The sequence below is a fragment of the Cataglyphis hispanica genome, chromosome 11 (assembly GCF_021464435.1).
Source record: "Cataglyphis hispanica isolate Lineage 1 chromosome 11, ULB_Chis1_1.0, whole genome shotgun sequence".
NCBI classification, from domain to species: domain Eukaryota; kingdom Metazoa; phylum Arthropoda; class Insecta; order Hymenoptera; family Formicidae; genus Cataglyphis; species Cataglyphis hispanica.
In genome coordinates, this window is record NC_065964.1 from 4554760 (window position 1) to 4579095 (window position 24336).

Below are 24336 nucleotides of genomic sequence, written 5' to 3' on the forward strand. Positions count from 1 at the left end.
TCCGACGCAAAAAATGATATCTTTAATCTATAAACTCTTTACAAATATGTACAATAATAACGAAAGATTTCTTCGTTTTTTTCCTTACGACAATCAGGTATTCAACTTAAAGGTAAAACGTAAACAGACGCAACGATCCGCATACTGACTCATCGTACTCGCACGCTGGAAATCATTTCGTGATTCATGCATTTCGTCAATGACGAGCCACGCCGATGACGCAATTGTCATGACGGTCGTTGTCTCTTCTTCGCGATCAAACGCGAAATATTTTCCGCGAATATCGCTCTCGTACGAACGAAAGGAGATGGGGCGATCTCTGTATCTTGCCGCGATGAAAGACGAAGAAAGATAGCATGATATTTATTAGCATTATGATGTATTATTAAAAGTCGTAAAAAGAAGATACTCTTTTTAACAATCGAAAATTTATCAATACTTTTTATAGCTATTCCATGAGAATTTTAATAATATCTAGAAGTCTAGACATTAAGAAGTCTAGACTAGCAAAATATTAAATTAAAAAACAAAATTTAGTATGTCTAAATAAAGCAAAAATAAATTGGATATTTCTTCAAGAAAATATTGTCGCACAACTTTCAAAGCTTTATTCTATGAAAATCTCAATATTAAATAAATATATATATATATATATATATATATATATATATATATATAATTAAAAAAGTATAAAAAATAAAATTTAATAAATCCGGATATATAAGGATAAATTAGTAATTATTATATTTTTTATAAAAAGTGTTCGAGAGTATAATATAATTTTAAAAAATGTCGAGTATTATATATAGTGCTTTCTTTAAAGAGATACCAACCAGCCGCACTTCCTGACGCACGCAAAGCTGCCTGTTCTGCGATATTTACCGTTGATGGTTCCCTTAACGAACGATATTATTGTTCTGTCGTGACAGAACGTAAGCATTAAATTGGTTCACGAGATTTCCATAATGTTGTAAACATCCTAAAACGTCCATTTCAATAAATGGCAAATTATGTATCGGATCGCAGGATATATTTATGTAAAGTGTCACAGGCGCTTTGATCTTCGAGCGGTCAATTGGTACATCGGAGGTGGGCGCTATTTTTATTACCGTTGCAAAATGATGCGTGCAAAGAAATAAAATACTCTCATTTTTTTTTAAATTCACGCGAGAAACACATTGAATAAGTGAGAGAATCTAAACAAGGCTATAATTAATTTAATCGCGATGAACTAAAAAGAAATCTTTTTAAACTATCGTTTATAAACTATAATTAAATATAAAAATATATTTACAAAAAACTTAGAAAACTCGCAAAACTGAGGATGAAATTCACTTAATACCATGCCACTATGACTGTTGAGAACATTGTTACAACGAAAAGAGAAAAAAATCTCTCTAATGCGTGAAGTTCGCATTCCTCCCAACCAAAGCTAATTGATTTGCCACGAGTAACAAAATGAAAGCAAGGTCACATTTCACATTATTTAAATATACGACGAAAAACGCATTTATTGGCGCGCAACTTCTGCGATTCGTTGTCGATAACGTTATACTCGTTGCTTCGCGACGTTGATGCACGGATAACAGATCGGACGGAATGCGAGCTCGCGATGTTTGGGTCGTTTGCGTCGCAGAACAGGCGAATCCTATACAGTCTATACATCATTCTCCTCGAGGATGTGAAAAAACGAAGGAGCAGGATGGCTTTCGCGTTTATCTAATGTCGACGCGCTTAATATTATCGATTCAAGACCAAGAATGAACTCTCTCCCGTCCTTCACCGTCATCGAGGGCAGTCGGATCTACGCGGGCCTCAGTAAGCCCGCAGTCGCACTTCCATCTCGGACTCCTGGCGATGCGGCAGGTGGGGTTCGATACCGGTGGCGGTGGCGCCGGTCGCTCCCGCGCCCACGTGCCGGCTGTGGTGGCCGTGATGGTGATGGTGATGGCTCGCCGCGTGATGCGTGTCGTGGTGATAGTGATGATTGAGATGCGGCGGTTGCGCGGCCGATGCCGCGCCGCTACGATAGGCACGCTGCTTCTCCTCGAAGTCGCGCAGCCGCTGGTTGTAACGCTCGAGCTGATCCCGTAGCAGCGCGTCTTCCTCGGCGGCGCGCTCCTCGTCGTATTCGAGGCATCCGACACCATCGAGCCGGTCCAGATCGATCCAACCGCGCCACCTCACGCATACGCCGTTCATGATGAGATGCGAGCGCAGGTGTACCTGAAACACCGCAATCGGCGGGACGGAAAATTTCAGCGCTGTGTCCATGTGTGGAAACGTCGATACTCGTCGGTCTCAGTGGATGATTGGAATGCTCTTTGGGAAGGTCTTGGATGGTCTTTTATAGGATCGATGGAGAACACATTTCTGGCTTGATGAGGTTTCGATGATGGAAGAACTTCGGATGTCTTGAGATAAAGGTGACTTTACATTGTGCATCTTTCATTGGACTTGATGTTGGATGTAGGATGATGAAAGAACGATTCGGAACGATGGATGTGAGAGAGATTCAAATATTTTTCAATGTTAAGATAAATAAATGAACAGTTTAGAGTAATTCTCTTTCGGATTCCAATTTTGCAAATAAGATTTTTCATATATCTAAATATAAACTTATATATAGTACTGTGTTTTTTGTAATAATATATAAAAATTACATCTCAGTATGAGATTTAAATATTATTTCTCCTTTTCAAATATATTATAAATAGTAGTAAAATATTCATATTACAGTGAATTTCGGGGCCACAAGATTTCAAAATTTTGATAAAGAATTTTATTTAAATTTTGTTAAAATTACTTAAATTAAGGCGATTTCTCATAATTACTCAAATTTATTTAGCAATATCATTATTGCAATCGCACGTATTATACTCTATTTTCAATTATTGATATAAAATAATCAAAACAAAATCAATCAAAATGTTTTTTTTTTTATTGCTAATCCAAACGATATTACTGACTCAACGCTTTATTCCTCGAAATTTATGTACACGAGAAGATGACGAGGCTCGTCAATTCCCTCTTCGAGGTCGATATCGGCTCGCTTACAATCTCTTATGATCTTTCTTTTTTTAAATCCGTCGGCGTGGGTTGTAGGAGGGCTCCATTACGGGCCACTACTACCCGCAAGTTTCAATCATGTGCCCCGTTCTCTCGCTCCCCCGAAGCCCCCTTTTCTCATGTTCAACAACGGCGAACGTTTCTTATTTCCGGAGAGCGATTACGCAGATTGGAAGGTACGAGATTCGCGGTCTCTCTATCTCGGGATGAAAGGAGAGATGAGAGAGGCGAGGCTGCGCTGGTACGCCTTATACTTGTATAAGAAATCAATTACAAGCAGAATTGTTTGTAGCATTCGTGCAATCTTCGCTATCTAATCGTACAATAGTTATTATCTCGAGTATTCGACTCGTTTGGAATTTTTATTAGAAATCAGAAATGTATTTTATGTATTTTAATTAGTCGATCAAACTAGAATGTTGAATTTACTGTAGAAATTTTTCAATTAATATTAATTTCCTTTTCTCTTAATTTTCATAATACACACGAAAGAATAATGGACAACATATGTATTCAATAATTTCGAATTATTTACTCACTATATAAAAATAGAAAAAAAAAAGAAAAATGGTACTTAATTATATATAATAGAATTTTACAAAAATTATCTCCGTTCTCTCTTAAATTTCCTCCGCGCGATGTAGAATCGTATTTATCTCTTATTTATATTTATGACTACTAATTAAGATTGCCACGCGGTGTTTTCCGAGGAAAATCTAAATGAATAGCTCTCGAAAAACGATTACTGGGTTCGACGCCGACAGCGCAACACAGTGCTATTTTATTTTCTGGCAAACGACCCGACTTCCGGTGGCCCCGCCACGGAGCCCAGATATTATTACGAGGTCAAGAACGCTCGGGGAAAACCAGTCGAGGCTGTATTTGTGATCCTGACGTAATAAACGGCGACACACAATTAATAAAATGGCTTAAAATGCTGCGCGATTATTCTGCGTATATAACATTTTTATTTGTCACACATATATCTATAAAAAAATATATATTTAATTTAATTTAACGCTTAAAATTCAATGTAATTTAATCTTTAAAAAATCAAAATAATATAAAACTTAATTTAAACATCAGTATGATAAACAATATATTTTATAAGATATATGATTATATTTGTAAAATTTAAAAATTTCTATTTACATATTTTTAAAAATATTTTCCTTGTCTGTCTAAAAGTTTTTTGTAGATTCAAATTTCGAAAAAAGAATTTTTTTTTTATTTTGACACATCGTTATTCTTGATCTTAGAATGATAAATCTTGTTAACAGTCAAGGATATAGAGATGACGTTCGTTTATAACGCAATTAATTGGGTGTGAGATTCGCGTGAACGAAGGCCTCACCGACGGAGAGGTAAATCGACGTTACATCTCGTTTCATTCTTACAGCTGCGCCGTCGACAATGCACCGCAGGGCGCATTTTTATGCACTAATAATCGAGCCACGGGGTGCGACAACGCGGGGCGCAAACGAGGCCTTAAACGTTTCGATAATCGAATCGCTCGCGGCCTTTGATCTCAAAGGATCTCTGGAGAGCTTCTGGTTTTCACCTTTCGCGAAAAAATTCGCGTCATTCTCTTTCGTGAAAACGAGATAAGATGAAAATCAATTCTCTTGCATTTCTCAACGTTCGAATTTAATTTCAAGGCGCGTTATCCCAGTTTTCTCTCGAGGCGGAAAGTTTCGCCTTCGCGCGATCTGATGTATATTAATGTCAGTTTCCAGGTAAGGCGAGGCGGAAATATTAAATCATACGCGGAATGCATATCAAGATAAGTATGAAACGCAAGCGAGTGTAACGGGAAAATACTTCGGGTTTTTCGATACAAAAATATCTACAGTGCATTTTTCCTTGTAAAACCGTCGCGAGTTATCTCTTGATGTCTACGATATATTTATGTCTACGATATGATATATTTATTAATGCAGAATCACATGCGCGATTATATATTATTTTATTTATTTTGTAAAGCAATTAAAATTTAATTTGCAATAAATAAATTTAAAAAAAATATTCATGATATGTATAAAATATTAGTTTCTTATAAATATTCTTTGTTAATTTACATTTATATTACATCAGAGGATTATATTCTTATTTTCTTATAGAAATCATATACATTGTTTAAGAGTCGAACAATGTGAATCTTTATTCGCGATGATATTCTCGTTTATACCCGACATCGCGAGACGAATTGTCGAGACATGTATATCTCGAGCGAGAGACAAGTCGCAAAAACTAGACACGACGCGGATCGACCAAGAGAGGAGGAGTAAACAACATATATGTCATTAGTCATCGCCGGTCGCCTTTCTCGTTCTCACGAGGAAGGAGAGCGGTAGGAAACATTTGTTTTTCTCCGCTCCTTCTGATTCTGCTTACGGGCGTGACGAACATTATCGTTGCATAATAGTCGGCGATATTTAAACGCGCGCGTCACAACCCTTTCTAATTTGCATTAGCGAGCCGAGAAAAAAAAAAGCGAGAAAGAGAGAGAGGGAGAGAAATAGAAACGAGCGCGGCGCACTGGGTGGAAGGAAAGGGGTGAAAAATCGGCGGCAAGGGCGAGCGAAGGACTCCCGAATGTCCCGAGACAAACGACCGGCTATTTCTCGCCGGCCCTTTTGTTTCTCAGTGGGCGTCGCTGCCGGCGCCTTTTTGCGCCTGGTCCACTACACCCGAGGCCTCGTGAATGCCGGTCCCCGGGAACATTCGTCAACGATATCCCGGCAGAAAGGACGACGACGAGCGAGGGGTCAGCATTGGCGGGTCGTGGTCCTTTGTCTCTCGCTCGGGATCCAGTTCTATGTACGTTTAATTTTTACGAGCAGGATGCGCGCGGCCGTCGCGTCGCGTCCGACCCAGTTTTCGAACTATAAATTTTATGATTCTTAAGGGAGTACTTTTTTGAGCGAAGAAGGACTCGCTACGATTGTTACTCGTAAAATCACACGAGAGATCCTGCGGAAATTGTAGCTTCTTTTTTCTTCAAGATATTTCCTGTAATCTGTCAAATTTCTCTCTCTCTCTCTCTCTCTCTTTTTTTTTCTTAAATAATATTTTTATATAAACCGATTTTAAATTATTTTTCTACAAAATCTGAAGTTTTTCGAAATTATTTTTTGCGACTCTAGAATTAATATACGTTCTAGAATTAATTCTGGAGCGGTCAAAACTAATATATTTCGGGATATTCTTTTTTAATCTTCGCATCGCCGATAGCTTCGTTTTATCACGCGAATCAGCTGTTTGGCAAAGGGTTAAAAGGCTCCGTCATTATCGTGCACCGCACGCGCGTTCTATCTCGATCGCGGATCTCTCCCTTAATTATTGCGTCGCGCTACGGGGCACATTGGCACGCACAATGAACGAGGACACGTGTGGTCGCGCGCCGCTCTTTATTCCTTCGCTCATTGTCGATTAAAACAAAAAGCAGGCCGCGGGTTGTCCCGTAAACAACGCGCGCAGAACCTAATGAATCGTTTCCGATCCATCTCGTCTCTTTTTTTTTTTTGCAAAAGGAGACATGAAAGAGGCTTGAAGGAGACATGAAAGAGGCTTGAAGGAGATATGAAAGAGGCTGTGAGCACCAAGAATAAAAGTGTTACGATATCAAGGGTGATATTGCGGTTTTTTAAGTACAATTAATGATGTAATATTTATATTATATCATGAATAGTATGTTGATATTTTAGTCTTAATTAATATATAATCTTAATTAATAATTATTATTAATTTGGAAATGTAAGACAAATATTAAAATGTCGGGTTTGTGTAATATTGTACAGATATTTTTAAAGATAATATATGTGTGAAAATCCAAATTTGCAGAAAAAATTTCGAGAAAAATGCTTCTAACTTATGAATAAGTTATGAAAAAAAGTTTACACAAGCAAAGGCTCTCCGGATAGGACGAGACGAGACTGTGGAGGATTGGCAGGATACTAGGACTTTGCGTTCGACCTTTGCGAGAGACAGAGATTTACGAACCATTACCGGGTGACTGGCAAAGCGGTCTCGAGGCATCTGGTGGCGGGTCACGTTTGACAGATTTCGGGAGCGCTAATTGCCACCGTTATCCACTAATAGTAACGTGGCTTTTATTTTCCTGACGTTTATGGCTCGACGGAATGACGCAAAAGGACGATCTTGGATAATATTCGAACCGGAAACTCATTCGCCTAAAATTCTTTTTACTTTTCCGAAGAGACTCGCGATGTTTTTATAACAATCTTTGTCACATATAAAATATATAATTGATCTGTCAAACAAGCTCCACAGATGTTACGATAGTCTGTATAAAAAAATATAACTTATAGGATAAGATAACAATAGTTTTATTCTATTTCTTTATTAAAAATAGAATGTAAAAATTACGAGAAAAGCAATTAAATATTACATAACAATGGAGAAGGTTCGCGAAAAGATCAGCGCGCGCATTTTGCAAAATGGCGTCGCAAAGACGCCACTATTGATCGCGATGGCAACACCGAGAGGCGTCGGCCACGGCGCCGGCGTATGAGGATGCCGTCCATGATTTAAATAGAAAACATATATTTTCAAAAAAAAAAAAAAAAAAATTTTGTGGATCCATTTTTCTAAAATAATAATTTTCGACTTAAACCGACTTGTCGGTCGTTCTCGATCGCTGATGTTTCAATCTCCTATTTTCGTTTCTCGACATAACACGGAGGTAAATTGGGCCAGTTCTGTGTGTGTGTGTGTGTGTGTCGTTTAAACGAGAAACGGACCCCCGCGGAGATGTGGGCCCTGAGATTCCCGGCAACCGGATGCGGGGGTGACACGTTGGCGCCATTGTCCGAGAAGTGCCAGTCGGTCGGCGGATACTAAATTACTGACGCGCGCGCGTAAGGTAAACGTTGTTAGGGGCCGGATTCTCGTGCCTAACGGACCCTAATTTACCCGCTCGTACGACCCAATTATGACCGCACAATCGCTTTCGCCGAAAACCGAAAAAAGCACCGCCGCTTCGAGATTCCGATTCACGCGGTCAAAGTCTCACTTCGTCGAAAAGGGAAAATCTATTCTTTTGTAAATCTTCTTTACGCAACATCTCTCAAGCAATTCCGCAATATTTATAAGTCCGAAAAATATCTCGACATCTCAAATATCTCAGAAAAAAATGTCATCTAATACTTTTTTACATTTTATTCATGTGTTTCTAAATTTTTTAAAAGAGAAAAAAAGATCCTTTTTAATTTCTATTTAAATTCAATATAAATTCTATTTCTCTCTCTTCCACTAAATTTATTAAATTTCGTATAAATTAATTTATTTATTTTTATATATATAAATATTTATAATATTGGAATTTGTGTTAATTCTAATGGGGAACGCGAATAAAGAGACTCATTTGCGATCTATTGTGATGACATGATCGAGAATTGCGATAATAATCTCACAAAAGAATAGTTTCGACTTACCTTGCCGTGCTCCTTATCAAAATCACAATCGCAGGGATCGACGGCGTAGTTCCCGGATGCGTTTCCAAAAACAAGCTGAAGATTGGTACCCGTCGCCGCAAACGCAATCTCCGTGTGGCCTTCTCGACAGCCATTTTGAAAACGTACTTGCCGTTCTTCTTGCGGTCGATCTCTATAACCCGTATATCTCACCTGTAAAAAGAAAAGGCAAAAATATTATTATTAGTAATATATTGATAAACACTTATCACAAGGACAAAATTAATGTTGAATTTTAAAAAATCCTACATACTTTTTTAATTCTTCATACCTTTTACATTTAATTTACATGTAATTTTTATATTTTATATTTAATCAATGTTTCCTCAAGCATAATCATTTTGTAAAAATAAAATACATGTAAAGAAAAAGCAATCTTCATAAATGTAATATTGATGCATACAGAATCAAAGATTTTTCGAAGCCATCAAATCGCATTACGTTTAAATAATAATTTTCTAATAATTATGCAAGCAAATTTTAATAATTTTTTTGCTGTGGTAAAATCTCAATGTTCCATCTCGTCATGTCGATAATCCAATTATCTTACTAGAGATAATGTATGTATCGATTCTCGAATATCGTTTTCAAAATTTCTCCAGACCGTCTGATTCACAGAGGTAAGATTATCAAATGACGAATCCATACACAGAATATTAATTCGCTCGGCGATCATTGCTCGAAGTGATTCGAAGGCTCGAGAAATTCGAAGAAAAGACAACATTCCTACAGCATGATATCGCGGGTCGACAAACAACGAGGAACCTTTACCGTCATTTCGAGATATCTTACTACGCATTGTGCGCCACGTAAATCGAAAGATATTTCTCACGATTGATTGATCTGATTGAAAATAATCAGCAAAAACTAATATGAAAATTTAATGTCGATTTTAACAAGGCATAATAATTGATCCTAAAATAAATACAATATTGCAATAAATATTACTTAAGAATAAATATTACTCTTTAAAAAAATTAACTATACTATCTAAAGGATTGTTATTTCTCTCGTTAATCTCTGAAATAATATATCGCATAAGATCAGAAGGCTGTCGCACATTCATAAAGTTGTCGGATTATCGAAAATATAGAATAACATTTTTTTATACGAGGCTTCGTTTTTGAGAAAAACAACTTTAAACATTCGTTTTTCAGATATGCGTGCTATGTCTGATCTTAACCGAGCTTACTGTATATTATCTTCGCACACAATTGTGTTTATAAACAATGTTAATATCAAAGAATACTTCGGAGATAATAAATCAAGATGTGTTTACTTTTTAAGAACTTTGTTTTATTAATTCATTATTCAATTATTGGAAGTGTTAGCTATTTTGTCGTATACATAATTGTATCCTTCGTATTAAATTTGTATGAATTCTTTCCAGCGTATTTTATGTTTTTAAGAGTTCAAAAGTTAAACTTATTTTATTTTAATTGTTCGACACTCGTCGAATATCATATCACGATAATTAAATATACGCGAATATTTAGAGTTGTTTTTTTCAAAAACAAAGTCTCGTATAAAAAAATTATATGACCGGCAGCAGATTGTAAACATAGCGATACGCATGAGGAAAATACGTCAATTCTTTCGACATAAGGATACTCGTGACATTCATATCTTTCCTTTTCCTTGTACATTTCCTCTTAAAAATATCGCGAGCTCAACGATTCCTACATATTTATCGATGCAAATGTTTTTGTTTCCTCTTAAAAATATCGACGATTCTTATGCATTTAATAATGTATTTTGCGCATCATTTATGCCCCGCACATCAATCCTCTTTCGTTTCCTCGTAAAATTATTTCGACGATATTAAAAATTATTTTCGATATTAAAAAATGAATAAAAGAGAAAGATAATTATATAGAATGTTGGTGAATTCTTGAAAATTAATTTTCTTCAGTTTTAATATATATTTCGGATTCAAATTCACTATTTAAAATGTCTTATCTTGTGCTTTTTTTATTTATTTTTATTGCGTATTTTTTTATTTTATTTTTCGCGTGTTTTTTCCCCAACGGACTCACCTCGCTTTCGCGGCTCAGTCTCCTAAAAAGCTCGTCGCTCTCGAATTTAGACTTCTGGTCAGGTACGACCCGCGGCATTTTGAAAACGAGCCGGGGTGGTCGCGGCTGTTCATAAAGACCCATCCCGTCAAAGGGCAGCACGCCGACGCCGGCGTGCTCACTCATAGTATGCATCATCCTCGTCGCCAAGTGTTAACCGTGCCTCCTGGACGATATCTTTTTTTCTCCTTCGCCTCGCGAACGCGTCCCGACTATCACTATACTACTCACGCTTATTTTCACGAGAGAAGGACTAATTTCGAGAAAAAGTCGCTCGTGTAGACGAGATATGAGAATTTTCTTGGAAATTTTTTCTTCTCGCGCCAAATCACGATCACGAGAGGAGAGACACTTCAACACTCGCGCCCACGATCCACACGTTGCGATGTCTCGATGGAGACTGGAGTCCCGGGAGACGGGGGCCCCCTCGTGCTGGGTCTCGCTCGAGCCCGGGAACCCGACACGCCCCAAGACCGCCCCTCGATTCTCTTCATTCTCCCACCCTTGGAATCATGGGCATCTCTCGAGCGACCGTTTATCTATCTATCTAGCCAGCCAGTCAGCCAGCCAGCCAGCCAGCTAGTCCGACTCTCGATTCAGCCCATCGGAGCTGGGCTATCGTACCCCCGGAACGGCGAACCCCGAGCGTGTCGACGCCGAGAGGGTGAAAGCCCGGCAATCTGGTCTCATGATTTTATAAATGGTGACAGGATAGCGTTGTGCGTCGCGCCCGGATTCGGCCCCGCAAGACGTTTATTTTCAAAGCGCCTCGAAGCGTGCCTTATTTTCCTTTAAACGGAGAATAGAATCGAATGATGTATGAAACTCTCGACAAAAAAAATACGATACTACGCGATATCTGAAAGTATCTCATTTTTATGGTAGTTCTCATTTATAAGTTTTTCTTACATTTTTTTTTGATCGTAAAATAATCTCAAATCTAGAATTCTAAGCACAATCTCGAATAAATGTTTTCTAATCAATCTGACAAGCTAAATTCGCGTAAACTATGTAAGAGTTATTAAAATTAAATGTTTCGCTTCGCGTCTCGGAAGGTATACTACTTTGTAAAAAATTATTTCTAAAAATCGGCGTCTGTGAATATTTCTGCAAAAAACAGAATCGAATCTAAACTAATATAAGTCGAAGAATTTAGATATGAATTTTTTTTTTATTTCTCGAAAAACACGCATAAAACTTTCTCTTTTCGATGATGCGAAGGGATGCACGCCTGCATAAAAGTACGGGGATTGGCTGACTGACCCCTTATAAAGATACGTGTCGAAGGACGTGGGGAAGGGGGGGATGCCCAATTCGGCAACAGAATACCTACTTAGGTAGCGTAACGCCGCGTGTGTATATCCCCTCGAGGGAAGAGATCTTCATCGTCTCACTCTCGAGTGGCGGGGCTCATCCATTTGAGAGGATCATTGTCGAGGATCCGCGCGCGATTAAGATCAACGACCCTGCCGGCGAGCGCGCGATCCATCGGCGTTTACCGGCCATGGAGATATCTATATGTATCCTTTTTTTTTTTATCCCTTTTTATCTCGCTCTCAGCCTCGCCGACACTGACAATGTTGCGACTCCGGTTCTCCAATTTCACCGTTAACCCTGCTCGTTCATTTCCCGCGCACATTCGATATATTCGAGCGTAAATAGAGACATCGATAAATCTTAATTCTTTTTTAATAACTTGAATAATAATAAATTTTAATTTTTAAAAATCTGGTCAGATACGTTCGTTTTTTCGTATTGCAAAAACAAAAAGTATGATAAAAACAATAGATTTAAATTATTCACCTCGTTCATCACTATTACATTTTATGAATTTGTATATTATTAATTATTCTTTGTTTTATCTATTATTTATATAGAAAGAATTTTCACATTTTTCCCGTGAAAGTTTGCAAGAGCATAAATGAAAACATCACATAAAAACTGTAAACTTAAATAACCACGAAGAAGAACCGTTATTTTTTATTGTATTGGTTTCGTGGAAAAAAATCTCGGACTGGCAGAAAGAGGCGCATTTCCAGTTTTTAAAAACACACACAAGAGAGTTACAATAAGAGAATAAAATGTTTTTTACTAAGGAGATGCAAGATGCGTTCAAGATTCAAAAAATATTGTTAACTTCCGCAGGTAGGATAAACTTCCGTAGCAGCTAACCCTCGGTTTTCTTTTTCTTTTATGGCGCAATATTTTAGGTAATTTAAGAAAAGTAAACCTTAGGATGTTTTGTGTTTTATTGCTCCTATTTGTCACAATACCGACCGCCATTGTCTTTTCCACTTTCTATTTTTCGGTTTCTTAAAGTTGTATCTTCTTTTTCGACCAAGTACACATTTACCGCACATTTTTTAACGCCTAAAAAGATTTAATGTGTTTCCTAAAAGATCCTGAATTTTCGACACCGACTCTCTTTCGAAATCATGCGCGTCGTTTTAACGTGTATCATTCGCATGAATATTAAGCGTGGCGAAAGGAATTTCACGTGCGTGTCTCAATCGAGAAGAGTAAATCTCCGCCTCCCATCGTGCATCATTGGTCCAGCTGTTTCGCCAATCGCAACCTCCCGACACGAAGGGAGAAAATACACGCGTGATGCGCACGGACGGGTATGACAAGCAGTTGACTGCATAAAATGCTGTTAGAGCGAGAAGGATAAAGAAAAAGATGGTTCGCTGATCCGTTTTCCTATATCGTCTCGAGAGATTAGCTCTTTCGTCCTCATTTCTACATAAATATACATATGTCTATGTATGTGTACGAATAATGCCAAAATATTTTATATTCTTATCTTTTTAATTTACAATCTCACAGAAATCTACGTTCTGAGATATAAGTGTTGAAATTTTGTAATCATAATTACAAAATATAAATAAAAAAAATTTAATTACTCACGTGATCGCAATTCATCTCGTATTTGACATATGTATATATTAATATTTACATACACGATGGAAATTATCTTTACATAAAAAATTATTTTTTTAAATATATATGAATCTAAAAAAAAAAAAAAAGGAGTTATATAATTATTCGGAAATTATTAGTTGGAGTAATAATATGCTCGACCCTCGAAAAAGTCCGCGTGTTTCTCGCGCGACGAAATGCGACGGAGATCGATATCATCACGTTTCCGTTGCCAGAGAAACTTGAAAGCTCGCGCTATATACTGTAAACATTCTCGCGCGATCAAATATGCAGGATGTCGACCCGACGAAGGACGCTATGCGAAGATGAGCCTTCTTGGCAACGTAGAGCGTATGAGCGTCATCGTTCTAGAGTAAGTACTCATATGAATTATAAATATAAGTCTTTCCCTCTTTAATAGTATTTGCTTAATATTTCATCAATCAATGTTTCTTTCAGTCAATGTTTCTTGCAGTCTCGGAAGCTTCGAGATATAATATATAATTATATATAATTCTTATATTTATTATGTCAGAGAGAGAGAGAGAGAGAGAGAGAGAAGAGATCTTTAAATTATGTTTAATTCATATATAATGTATATATGAATTAAATGTCATTTTTTCTCTAGTTGTCAGCTTGTCACCTTCTAGAATATTATCAGATTTCATGATTATATGTATAGATTGTCATTTTTGTAGGTAAAAACAGCCAAACCGACCGTAGACGTGAAACCTCCGGAGGGCAGACCTCACGTCTCATTCAATGCGAAAAGATTGCAATTGGAGCGAGAACGCCAAGCGCGTATTCTCAGGGACAATTTTATCTTATTGAAAAAACTTCGCGAAATCATGCACCGGAAGCGACAGATCGCGGAGGACACTCAGCGAGTTCAGTGGCAGGAATCTAGATGCGTGAGGACTCGTTAGAGAGACAAGACATCGACGAAAAATAATTTTGTTTTCTCGATTATTATATTCGTGATTTATATATATTCTTATATTTTTTGTGTATCTTATTTGCGATGTAAAAATGTGCAAATACAATTATCTGTTCGATTTTAATCAATCTTGTATCTATAACAGGTTTTTTTATTTATTCTAAAAGAGTTACGTGTGTTTATCTATTGCATAAAATTCTAATAAATTTTTTCGTGATATTTCTAAAATCGCATTTTTTAATTCTTCTTTAAAATTGCAAGACAGAATATGATCGATGCTTTGCAAAAAAAAAAAAAACTGCATTAATAACTCGATTCTCCTGTGATGTACTTTTCCAAACATAAATTATACAATATTTATAATCATTTTTTTAATATAATATTCCCGTATTATGTATCGAATAATTATTTCGTTTCATTAATATTTTATTCACTTTATTTATTATTTTATTTAACTTTATTGCCTACATTATAAATAAATTTACTCAGTTAAATCAAGTTGTAAATTTATTAAAAATTACAAATTAATACTTGTAATCATGCATATTGAAAATGAGATATCGCGATCGATACTTATCGATATATATCATCGAATTGTATCTAACCTAGAGAGCCTAAGAAAGCCTAGATTTTGCGATACCCGGCTTTTGTTCAACGACGATAAAAATGTAAGTATCTCTTACATTTATATATATTATTGTAAATTAGATTTAATAAGCTTTTTATAACTATTGCAAAGTTTATACTCGTGAACGAAATATCATAGTTAAGTTATCATAGCATAAACTTTGTAATTGAGATAATCACCAATTGATATTTTGTCACTTCATGTAGTTCTTTAATATTAGTTATGCAATAGGGTGAACATTACAATTTCGCGTACAATATCATCACAAATAATCTAAATTCGCATACATGCGTTCTCAGCTATCTCGCTCTTTAATTCGGAAACAAATGGAGAAAGAAGAAAAGGAAGAAGAAAAGGAAGAGAAGAAAGAGAAGAAGAGGAGGAAGAAGAGAAGAAGAAGAGGAAAGGCAGAAGAAGAGATAAAGAAAGAGATTTTTATACCACTTAACCTGACAGAAGTCGAAGTCAATCAATATTTAAATACTATGAAAGCTCTCAAAAATGTCGACGTCTACTTTGAGCTGGACGTCTCGAACAAAAATTTGACGAATGTGAGTGTGATACCTAGGTTCTTCAAATTTCTTCGTCACGTGAATGTATCGGAGAACAGATTGACATCAGAGGCATTGCGAGTGCTCGAAGAGATGGATCTAGTCGAGTTGCGGGCGGATAAAAACTGGTTGACCACCGCGAAATTAAACCCGATGAAGTTTCTAGAGGTGACATCCTCACCTTCATAAACCTCGTCAAGTATCTTACGAAGAGACAAATTTAAGCTATTAAAATGATTTCAAAAATGCAGACGCTTACTATGAACAACAACAAGCTGACATCTGCTAATACTGACGACATTTCACATGAACAACTCACGAAACTGGAACTAAAGGAAAATCTTATCAGCACCGTCGAATTTATGAATGAGAAACTTCCGAAATTATTAAAGTTGGAATTAAGCGGCAATGCGCTAACTACTATGGCAGGTAAAATGAATTAAAAAAGAATGTGAAAATTTATTTCCTAAAATTAAGAATTCAATAGAATGAAAAGAATTTCAGACTCGCAAAGATTAAAAATTCAACGTCTTAGAATCAACATCAGAACATTTAATTTCTTTACTTCTTAAAGGGATATTTTCTTCCACACTGACGGAACTTTACCTGGACAAGAATAAGATCGAAAATATTGAAAATCTTAGAGAACTTCCTAACTTGACGAAACTAAGCTTGGAAAGCAACCAGATTGAGAATCTGAACGGTTTATCTATGCAATGTCTCAAGTTAGAATACATAAATCTGGGCGATAATAACATCTCGAAAGTTTCAGAATTTGTGAAGCTAAGCTGCCTACCATGCCTAAAAAAGCTTATTATTCTAAAAAATCCCTTTTTAGAAATAATTCTAGAAGATGAAGAAGGAAAAAGATACAGACTTATTGTTTTGATGATGCTTCCAAATTTAATCAAGATCGATAACATTCCTGTGAAAGATGAAGAAAAAATTAAAGCAAAGGAATTGCTTGATGAAACCCACGAAAGAGGATATGGCTTTAAGAATTACGATTTGGAAAAGTTTGCTTTTCGAAATTAAAGATATTAATTGAATTCAAAATTAACTTATAATGTAATTTATATCATATTAAAATAATTTATGAATTTTTGTTTAATATATATTAATGATAAAATATTTTTACAAAATTTAGCTTTCTGAAAAAAGCTAAAATTGTGATAATTTATGTGTGTATGAATGAATGAATAAAGGACATTTGATATTTGAGAAACCTTGTGTAAACCATCATCCGACCAACTAAGGCCATCTCGCGATAAAAATGTATAATACTAACTAAAAATTCAAACTAAATATGCCGGTATTAGAAATTTTTATCGCTAGATGACCCTGGCGGTAAAAACGGATAACAAAAAAAAATTACATAAAATTTCGCAAAATTTGTTACGTAATGAAAGTATCATAGAGATGATTATTATATAATAAAGGATAAATCTCAAAATATATTCATACTAATTGTGTTAATTAATAATAAATATAAATAACAATCGTATACAAATTTTTTACACGGTAATTGCAAATAAGGACTGCCCCATTATTGCGCATTAGCGATTTCGCAGGTCGCTCTTATCTGAGCACATAATCTATCCCGATACGAAAGGTGAGCTATATTTTCACGAAAAAATCCTACAATCGCTATTTTTCCGACTTAATTAGATGTAACAAGGGATAAATCCAAGACAACGAGCAATATCTTAATCGTTTGTCTTCTTCTAAAAATGGCTGTCTAACCGATCTACCTCGTTCGTCGCGAGAATTGCGATTTAAACGCGAATACGTGACGAAATACAGCGGATAACATTCAACGCTATTATAACATCGATATTACTCGTTATGGACACGAATAAATGTATAAACGTACCTTATGACCGGTACTTTTCCTTTCTTCCACCGACCCGCGACACTCCCGATATCGTCACTGGTTAAGATCGCGGCAAAAACTGAACGGCGGCAAATTCGAATCCGATCACGTGACCGCGTCGCGCGCCACGGCGGTCAGACACGGAATCAGTCGATCACATGACCGCGTCGCGCCGGCCATGACTTGAGAAAGCATGGCACTGACTGACCCATTGTCGGGCTATATCGACGTACACATACTTGTAATAAAGCGCTAGCTCTTTTGTCTCACTCTCATTGGCTTCGTAGCCGCCGAACCGAACATATCGTACCGGAACACCATGTCCAACAAGCCCGCGTATAAAGTCGGTAAGCGAAATAAATAAATGAATGATGCAAAAATTTCGAGCGCACCGCAAACGCGAAACGAACACGTGCTCGCACTCGCTCGCGGAACGACGCGAAGTACTCGCCTTTCGCCGGGACGGCGAACGATATGTTGCGTTCGATGCGTATCGTTGCGTGATTTGTCGCATGTAATTGGAGTATTTTATACCCGGTGTTTTTGTCAAAGTCCTGAAAATTTTTATATATAGAATATATAGAATTGTACGATAATTTTAATATAATTATGTAAAATAACAATGAGATAAATTTATTGATAGTAATATGTAATTGATAATAACTTGTCAAATCCTCTTTATGTGCACTGTTAGTTATATTTTAAGATACTATTTTTAAAGGTTCTGTATTTTCTAATAATTTTTTCCTTTAATAACTTTTCTGTATATACATATATGATTATTCATCATGAATTATGATACAATTATATATAACTACATACCATATATAATTATATATATATATATATATATATATATATATATATATATATAATGAATATAATTATATATGACATATCGTATGTAATACATGTATATGAATATCATGAATATCATATATGATGACTCTTCTCTGCTATTTTAATATTTTATCAACAAATTTTTCGATTTGTCTGAAATAAATCTATTGACAGCCGATCTCACCTTGGCGGAATGGGGTCGCAAGGAGATAACCCTGGCTGAGAACGAGATGCCGGGACTCATGGCGATCAGAAAAAAATATGGACCGTCAAAGGTGTTGAAGGGTGCACGAATCGCCGGCTGTCTTCACATGACCGTACAAACAGCGGTGCTGATTGAGACTTTAGTAGAACTCGGTGCAGAGGTGAATACTGAAAAGACTTTTGTTCTAAGGAAACATTGTAAAAAAATTTAATTTAATTTAATTTAATTTGCATAATAATTTTTGACATAATATTTGACATGATATTTAATCATAATTAATGACAGTGGAATTTCCTAAGATTGTTGACATATTTTTAAAGAACAGATAAAACTAGATATGATATCACCGATGAAATGACTGTTTTTTTTTTTTAATAGAATCTGAGCAGAATAGATAATAAAATAGATAACCTTTTCCTTGGGTCATTTGACAGCAAAATAGATATTACAATAAAAAAATCTCTTTGCATTTCAAAGTCTTTTATGCATTTCTGTTAACTTAAGAATATTTACAAAATTCTTCAATAATGTTACAATTATTTAAATCTTTCTAAACTTATTGTATTTCTTCACAAGAGAATAAATCATAACTTATATTTATACAAAGAAGAAACTGAATACTTTTTTCTTTAAAAATTGATCATATCTAGAAATACAGCTTAAGAATATATTTGAAAATTAAACTTCAACAAAACTACCCTTGTATCATAGGTACAATGGTCGTCCTGTAATATATTCAGCACCCAGGATCATGCGGCAGCAGCTATAGCGAAAACCGGGGTACCAGTGTATGCCTGGAAAGGCGAAACCGATGAAGAATACATTTGGTGTATAGAGCAAACCCTCGTCTTCCAGGACGGTAAGCCACTCAATCTGATTCTCGATGATGGTGGCGATCTGACCAATCTCGTGCATACCAAGTACCCTCAGTATCTCGAGGAATGTCGAGGCATATCTGAGGAGACCACCACCGGAGTGCATAATCTTTATCGCATGATGAAGGAAGGTATACTCAAAGTGCCGGCCATTAATGTAAACGACTCTGTCACGAAGGTTTGTGCAAAATTATGAATAAGCAAGTTTTTAAATGATTAGGTCTATCAATATGGAAGCGATAAGATTCAAATAGTTGCCACATTCGCGTCAATTGAGATAAGAAATGTGATTGTGCAATATGTGTAATATAATATGACAGAATAGTAATGAAATAGATAAGAAAATGATAAAACAAATTGCGAGTAAGTTTTCATATGAAGAAATCCTAATGCAATATGTGAGAAATTAGATATATTAGATATATTATTTTTCATTATTACACCGAAAGATAATATTTTTCAAAAATCGATAAAAATTTTACTGAATTAATAAAGATGATTAAAATAAGTATAAATATATAAGTAATAACACGACAGATTTGATTCTAACACTAGATCTTACATTTTTGATAGAGCAAATTCGATAACTTGTACGGATGTAGAGAATCATTGATAGACGGCATCAAAAGAGCGACCGATATCATGATCGCTGGCAAAGTATGCGTGGTGGCGGGATACGGAGATGTCGGCAAAGGATGCGCGCAGAGTCTCAGAGCTTTCGGAGGGCGCGTTATTATCACAGAAATCGATCCAATTAATGCACTTCAAGCAGCTATGGAAGGATATGAGGTAAAAGAAATCGACTGATCGATCCTATGTCACATATTATAAGATTAATAAGTTTTTAGAGAAATTAAGTTTCAGCAAAATTAAATGTATAAAGTTAGAAATAGATCAAGTATCATTGTCACATCCTCATTGTCGTAATTCTCAGGTGACGACAATGGACGAGGCGTCTACAAAAGGCCAAATATACGTAACCACTACAGGATGTAAGGATATCGTGGTGGGTAGACATTTTATGAATATGCCGAATGACGCTATCGTCTGCAACATAGGACACTTCGATTGTGAGATCGACGTCACATGGTTAGAGAAGAACGCTGTAGAAAAGATCAATATAAAACCACAAGTGGACAGATACCGATTGGAGAACAACAGGTATGTATGTGTAAGATTGCGAAATCGAACGTAAACGAATTTTATCTTCTAATAATGAATTGAATCACATTGCTCATATTTTAGGCATATTATACTACTCGCGGAGGGTCGTTTGGTGAATTTAGGATGCGCGATGGGCCACCCGAGCTTCGTCATGAGCAACTCCTTTACAAATCAAGTGCTTGCGCAGATCGAACTCTGGACAAAATCGAACCAATATTCGATTGGCGTGCACATGTTGCCAAAGAAGCTGGATGAGGAGGTCGCGGCGTTACATTTGGATCATCTGGGCGTAAAATTGACGACTTTGACGCCAGAACAAGCCAAATATCTAGACGTGCCTGTGGCAGGACCTTACAAACCCGATCATTACCGATATTAGTATTTATTATTACTAGTACTTACGATACTAGTGCTTGCGAGAAAACTTGCAATAAATCATCATATAATAAATTGTTCTTGTTATAATTATATAACTGATAAAATGAATTTTTTATAAAATTGAAATTAACAACAATCAATTTTATGAAATATTTGATTAATTAGCTTGTCCCTTTGTAATAATCTTATATGATAACGAATCGATAATTTGTTAATATTTAATTGTGGTCAAGAATTATTTTGGTTTTTAATTACTTGATCGTAACTATCACCTTTTTTTACTATTTCTTTTGTTTTTTCATTCTTAATCATGAATTATTTTTTAAATAATTTTCGATAAAAATTGTGTCAATACAACATATAGAACAAAAGAAAATGTATTCTTTTTTCATAACAATAACTATCACAGATCATGATTATGTACAATTTCACCTACATTACCTATATTTTAAATAACATTGAATTTTCCTGCAAGCAATGGCAGCCGCAGCCCGTAGGACATACCGTCTCTTTAGTAAACCAAGCAGCTAAATGCTCGATATGTCCACCATGACCGCAAAACATACAGAAGTTACTCGCACCTAGATTTTTAGGACGAAATTGAAACCTTTAATTTTATTTTAAATTACAATTATATTACTTGTTAGAACTGGTACGAACCTCTGACTGTAACGTGACACACGATACATTGAAAGCTCAGTCCCTTGCAGTTCGCACACTGCGGACCTTGACTGATCTTATTGCAGAGCCGACACTCGTTTTGCAACTCGACGCCCTTCTGCACATCGAATGGGGACGCACTTAAATGTTTCAACACCTGTGCCCGGCCATCCAATAATTCCCATCTATGCAATGCTTCAGCATACGATTTCTTGTAACCGTCGTATAGAGCCGTATATTTCTCATCGAACAACCTGCTAATAAGATATATTCGATTATATTAAAAAAACATACATAAATGCAGAATATCAAAATCTAAAAGACGTTTAATTTGTGCAATCTGTATTTAACCTACTTAATATTCTTCGCCGAGTCCCCGAACGTGTCTTGAATGACCTTCAAGTCGTCGAGCGACTCCGACCACGAGTTGGACCGATGTTGTTTCTGAAGATTCTGAAAATTCCATCCCTCCATCGTGGTGTCTGCCAGATGGATTGTATGATAAGGCGATCCGCCAGGCTATAAAAAATAATCAAATAAAATAGGTTCGCAATTTATGTGTAGATAATCTATATTAAAATTAATTAATATTTATATATGATTATCATCAATGAATTATCATTAATGAATAATGCATATGTGAGCTCTCACAGATTGTTTATTTGTATGAATTTAATTATATGCGTAATTAATCATAACAAACAGCACGCATTGTTTAACCATCAACTGCGATTTGCTACAAGCGATACGAGTGTTAATTTGTTTTTTTTTTTCCTCATCGATCACACCTATACAAATGTGTAAAGGTTGTATGTATCCAGATTTTAATCAGGCGCAGTGAGCAAATCTGCATATGTGGTATAGTGACGCTTTCCAGTCCGATGCTCAGAGGTGAAATATCGATCATATAATAGAAAATCCTAAGAACCAGAACACTTCGTTTTATTAACAGAATTCAGAGGTCTTACCTTTAACCACCATTTTCCTGTGGAAAGCCTCTATAACAAAACGTAACATATTTTATTGTTAGCTATGATATATGTATAATTATAGATGACATAAAAGATATACGTCGGTATAGTATAATTTATATTTATTACATGTATAATAATGCAAAACTTCAAATTAAAATTTTATTTATTGATTGTGCTTCCTAATGTTCTCTTGTAAACACAAATTACACTAACTAACAATCTGAATTATGTTTTCAATATATTCATTAATATCATTTCATATCATTGATTAAATATGTATACTATACCGTTGTATTTTTGTGTCAAACATTGATACAAATGACAAAACCATATATTCCCTCATGCATCGGAAGAAAGAGACACATGCTGTGCATAAAAAGGTGTCTCCCTCCTTATTAAATATATGAGGAATACATATATGCTGAAGAGAAGACAAAGATATGTGTGTGACTGTTGAACATATACACAATTTTTCCTATAAACTTTGCAAAACATCAGTGTTGCTGCATATTAGGAAAAGTTTTCAACACATAGCACACTTTTTGCTCTTTGGCACGATTCACATACTTACACTGACGTTCACGGATTTACTAGTTAGCCTGGTTTGTGCAGCATCCGTGTTTTCCGATCGGTAGCTAAGTGCGCAGCTCAGCATACCGGCCATTTGAATATCAGACTGGTTAGCATAATGTTGTATTCTGAATAGAAACACAGAATAATGAATATATCATAGTTAATCGATTGACGATTAAAATTACGATTCTACAAAAAAAGCATATACACACATACACATATGCGATAATATAATGTAATTAAAGTTTTTAAATAATTCTTTTTAAGACTTTTATTTTTCGACTTTATATTTGTCTTAATTAAAAGAAAGTGTTAATCTAAAAATATATATATTATTCAATTTATTATATGGATTCAATATATTCTTTTTCTTATAGGCTCAGCTTAAATATATACATATATACATACATATAATATATATATACTGTATGTATAATAACTGTATGTATAATTGCATATATATATATATATATATATATATATATATATATACACACACACATATATATATATATATATGCAATTATACATACAGTTAACATGTATAATAATAAAAAATCATAGAAATACTTAACAACTTGCTTACAGAGAATGAATCAAATGTTGACCCCAAGGATGTAAAGGCCATGGAGCGTCGATATCAGAAGACTGGCTCGATTGGCAAGAATTGTGCTCGTTATTAGAAGTTGGCTGCGGAATGATTAAACCAGCTAAACACCAAGTTTGAACTAAATCGGATCGTTCCAGCGTAGCAGCCACGTTCGCGTTGTACTGGCACATGGCGAAAATGTCAACAGTATTGATTCTATAAAGAGAAGTATAAAATATTTTTATAGATTTTTAAAATATGTCATGACTCGAATGTTATGTATAATCATCACACTCACGTATATTTTTCGGCGAGCTCCTTATTAACAAAGAATAACGATGATATGTCATATATCATAACCATAGGGTGATAATTTTTGAAGTACGATCGATCGTGCATTCTGCTTGTTCCATGCAATCCACGTCGGAGATCTTTCTGCTGATGTTAGAATTATAATTACACACATAATCGATATATATATGCAAATTATAACACATGCGCAACTTGCTTCAAATGATAGTAATATAAATT

The 24336-nt window shown here is 35.5% G+C and overlaps 6 protein-coding genes across 12 annotated transcripts in view; 4 read left to right on the forward strand and 2 right to left on the reverse strand.

The window, feature by feature from the left end:
* Positions 1-11026, reverse strand: LOC126853121 (protein big brother-like). Its single transcript, XM_050598598.1, has 3 exons — positions 10601-11026; positions 8526-8717; positions 1-2226 (listed from the first exon to the last, which is right to left on the reverse strand). Exons 1-3 carry the CDS (start codon positions 10775-10777, stop codon positions 1816-1818), a joined length of 780 nt encoding a protein of 259 aa, XP_050454555.1. The 5' UTR covers positions 10778-11026; the 3' UTR covers positions 1-1815.
* LOC126853125 (repressor of RNA polymerase III transcription MAF1 homolog) overlaps positions 6654-24336 on the forward strand; it is a 25607-nt gene continuing 7924 nt past the window's right edge. Inside the window, exon 1 of the transcript XR_007687912.1 lies at positions 6654-6663. The gene's annotated coding sequence lies outside the window, so the exon portion shown is untranslated. The remainder of the gene's footprint in view (positions 6664-24336) is intronic.
* Positions 13835-14646, forward strand: LOC126853132 (uncharacterized protein CFAP97D2). Its single transcript, XM_050598618.1, has 2 exons — positions 13835-13931; positions 14257-14646. The coding sequence occupies exons 1-2, from the start codon at positions 13854-13856 to the stop codon at positions 14482-14484; spliced, it is 306 nt and encodes a 101-aa protein (XP_050454575.1). The 5' UTR covers positions 13835-13853; the 3' UTR covers positions 14485-14646.
* Positions 15106-16709, forward strand: LOC126852947 (leucine-rich repeat-containing protein 23-like). The gene is made up of 4 exons (XM_050598246.1): positions 15106-15163; positions 15423-15842; positions 15926-16112; positions 16210-16709. Exons 2-4 carry the CDS (start codon positions 15450-15452, stop codon positions 16707-16709), a joined length of 1080 nt encoding a protein of 359 aa, XP_050454203.1. The 5' UTR covers positions 15106-15163; positions 15423-15449.
* On the forward strand, positions 17719-21081 carry LOC126853108 (adenosylhomocysteinase). The gene is made up of 6 exons (XM_050598568.1): positions 17719-17894; positions 18562-18752; positions 19304-19645; positions 20041-20256; positions 20402-20628; positions 20713-21081. Exons 1-6 carry the CDS (start codon positions 17867-17869, stop codon positions 21008-21010), a joined length of 1302 nt encoding a protein of 433 aa, XP_050454525.1. The 5' UTR covers positions 17719-17866; the 3' UTR covers positions 21011-21081.
* LOC126853092 (GATOR complex protein WDR59) overlaps positions 21371-24336 on the reverse strand; it is a 6783-nt gene continuing 3817 nt past the window's right edge. For 3 of the 7 annotated variants that reach the window (XM_050598526.1, XM_050598528.1, XM_050598527.1), the window contains exons 15-21: positions 24104-24243; positions 23803-24021; positions 23215-23341; positions 22638-22667; positions 22025-22188; positions 21670-21926; positions 21371-21590 (exon numbers count right to left, since the gene is read on the reverse strand). In XM_050598526.1, the coding sequence (XP_050454483.1) occupies positions 21451-21590; positions 21670-21926; positions 22025-22188; positions 22638-22667; positions 23215-23341; positions 23803-24021; positions 24104-24243 (1077 nt within the window). In that variant the 3' untranslated portion in view covers positions 21371-21450. The remainder of the gene's footprint in view (positions 21591-21669; positions 21927-22024; positions 22189-22637; positions 22668-23214; positions 23342-23802; positions 24022-24103; positions 24244-24336) is intronic. The other 4 variants (XM_050598531.1, XM_050598529.1, XM_050598530.1 and 1 more) reach the window with 4 other exon arrangements.

Bases quoted from the DNA above. Each gene is read 5' to 3' on its own strand.
- LOC126853121 (XM_050598598.1), bottom strand. From the start codon at position 10,777: ATGATGCATACTATGAGTGAGCACGCCGGCGTCGGCGTGCTGCCCTTT. The intron at 8,718-10,600 runs GTGAGTCCGTTG...TTCTTTTTACAG, and splicing joins GACTGAGCCGCGAAAGCGAG to GTGAGATATACGGGTTATAG. The intron at 2,227-8,525 runs GTAAGTCGAAAC...GCGGTGTTTCAG, and splicing joins TTGATAAGGAGCACGGCAAG to GTACACCTGCGCTCGCATCT.
- LOC126853132 (XM_050598618.1), top strand. From the start codon at position 13,854: ATGTCGACCCGACGAAGGACGCTATGCGAAGATGAGCCTTCTTGGCAA. The intron at 13,932-14,256 runs GTAAGTACTCAT...TCATTTTTGTAG, and splicing joins ATGAGCGTCATCGTTCTAGA to GTAAAAACAGCCAAACCGAC.
- LOC126852947 (XM_050598246.1), top strand. From the start codon at position 15,450: ATGGAGAAAGAAGAAAAGGAAGAAGAAAAGGAAGAGAAGAAAGAGAAG. The intron at 15,843-15,925 runs GTGACATCCTCA...TCAAAAATGCAG, and splicing joins ACCCGATGAAGTTTCTAGAG to ACGCTTACTATGAACAACAA. The intron at 16,113-16,209 runs ATTAAAAAAGAA...TCAACGTCTTAG, and splicing joins TACTATGGCAGGTAAAATGA to AATCAACATCAGAACATTTA.
- LOC126853108 (XM_050598568.1), top strand. From the start codon at position 17,867: ATGTCCAACAAGCCCGCGTATAAAGTCG. The intron at 18,753-19,303 runs GTGAATACTGAA...CTTGTATCATAG, and splicing joins TAGTAGAACTCGGTGCAGAG to GTACAATGGTCGTCCTGTAA. The intron at 20,629-20,712 runs GTATGTATGTGT...CTCATATTTTAG, and splicing joins TACCGATTGGAGAACAACAG to GCATATTATACTACTCGCGG.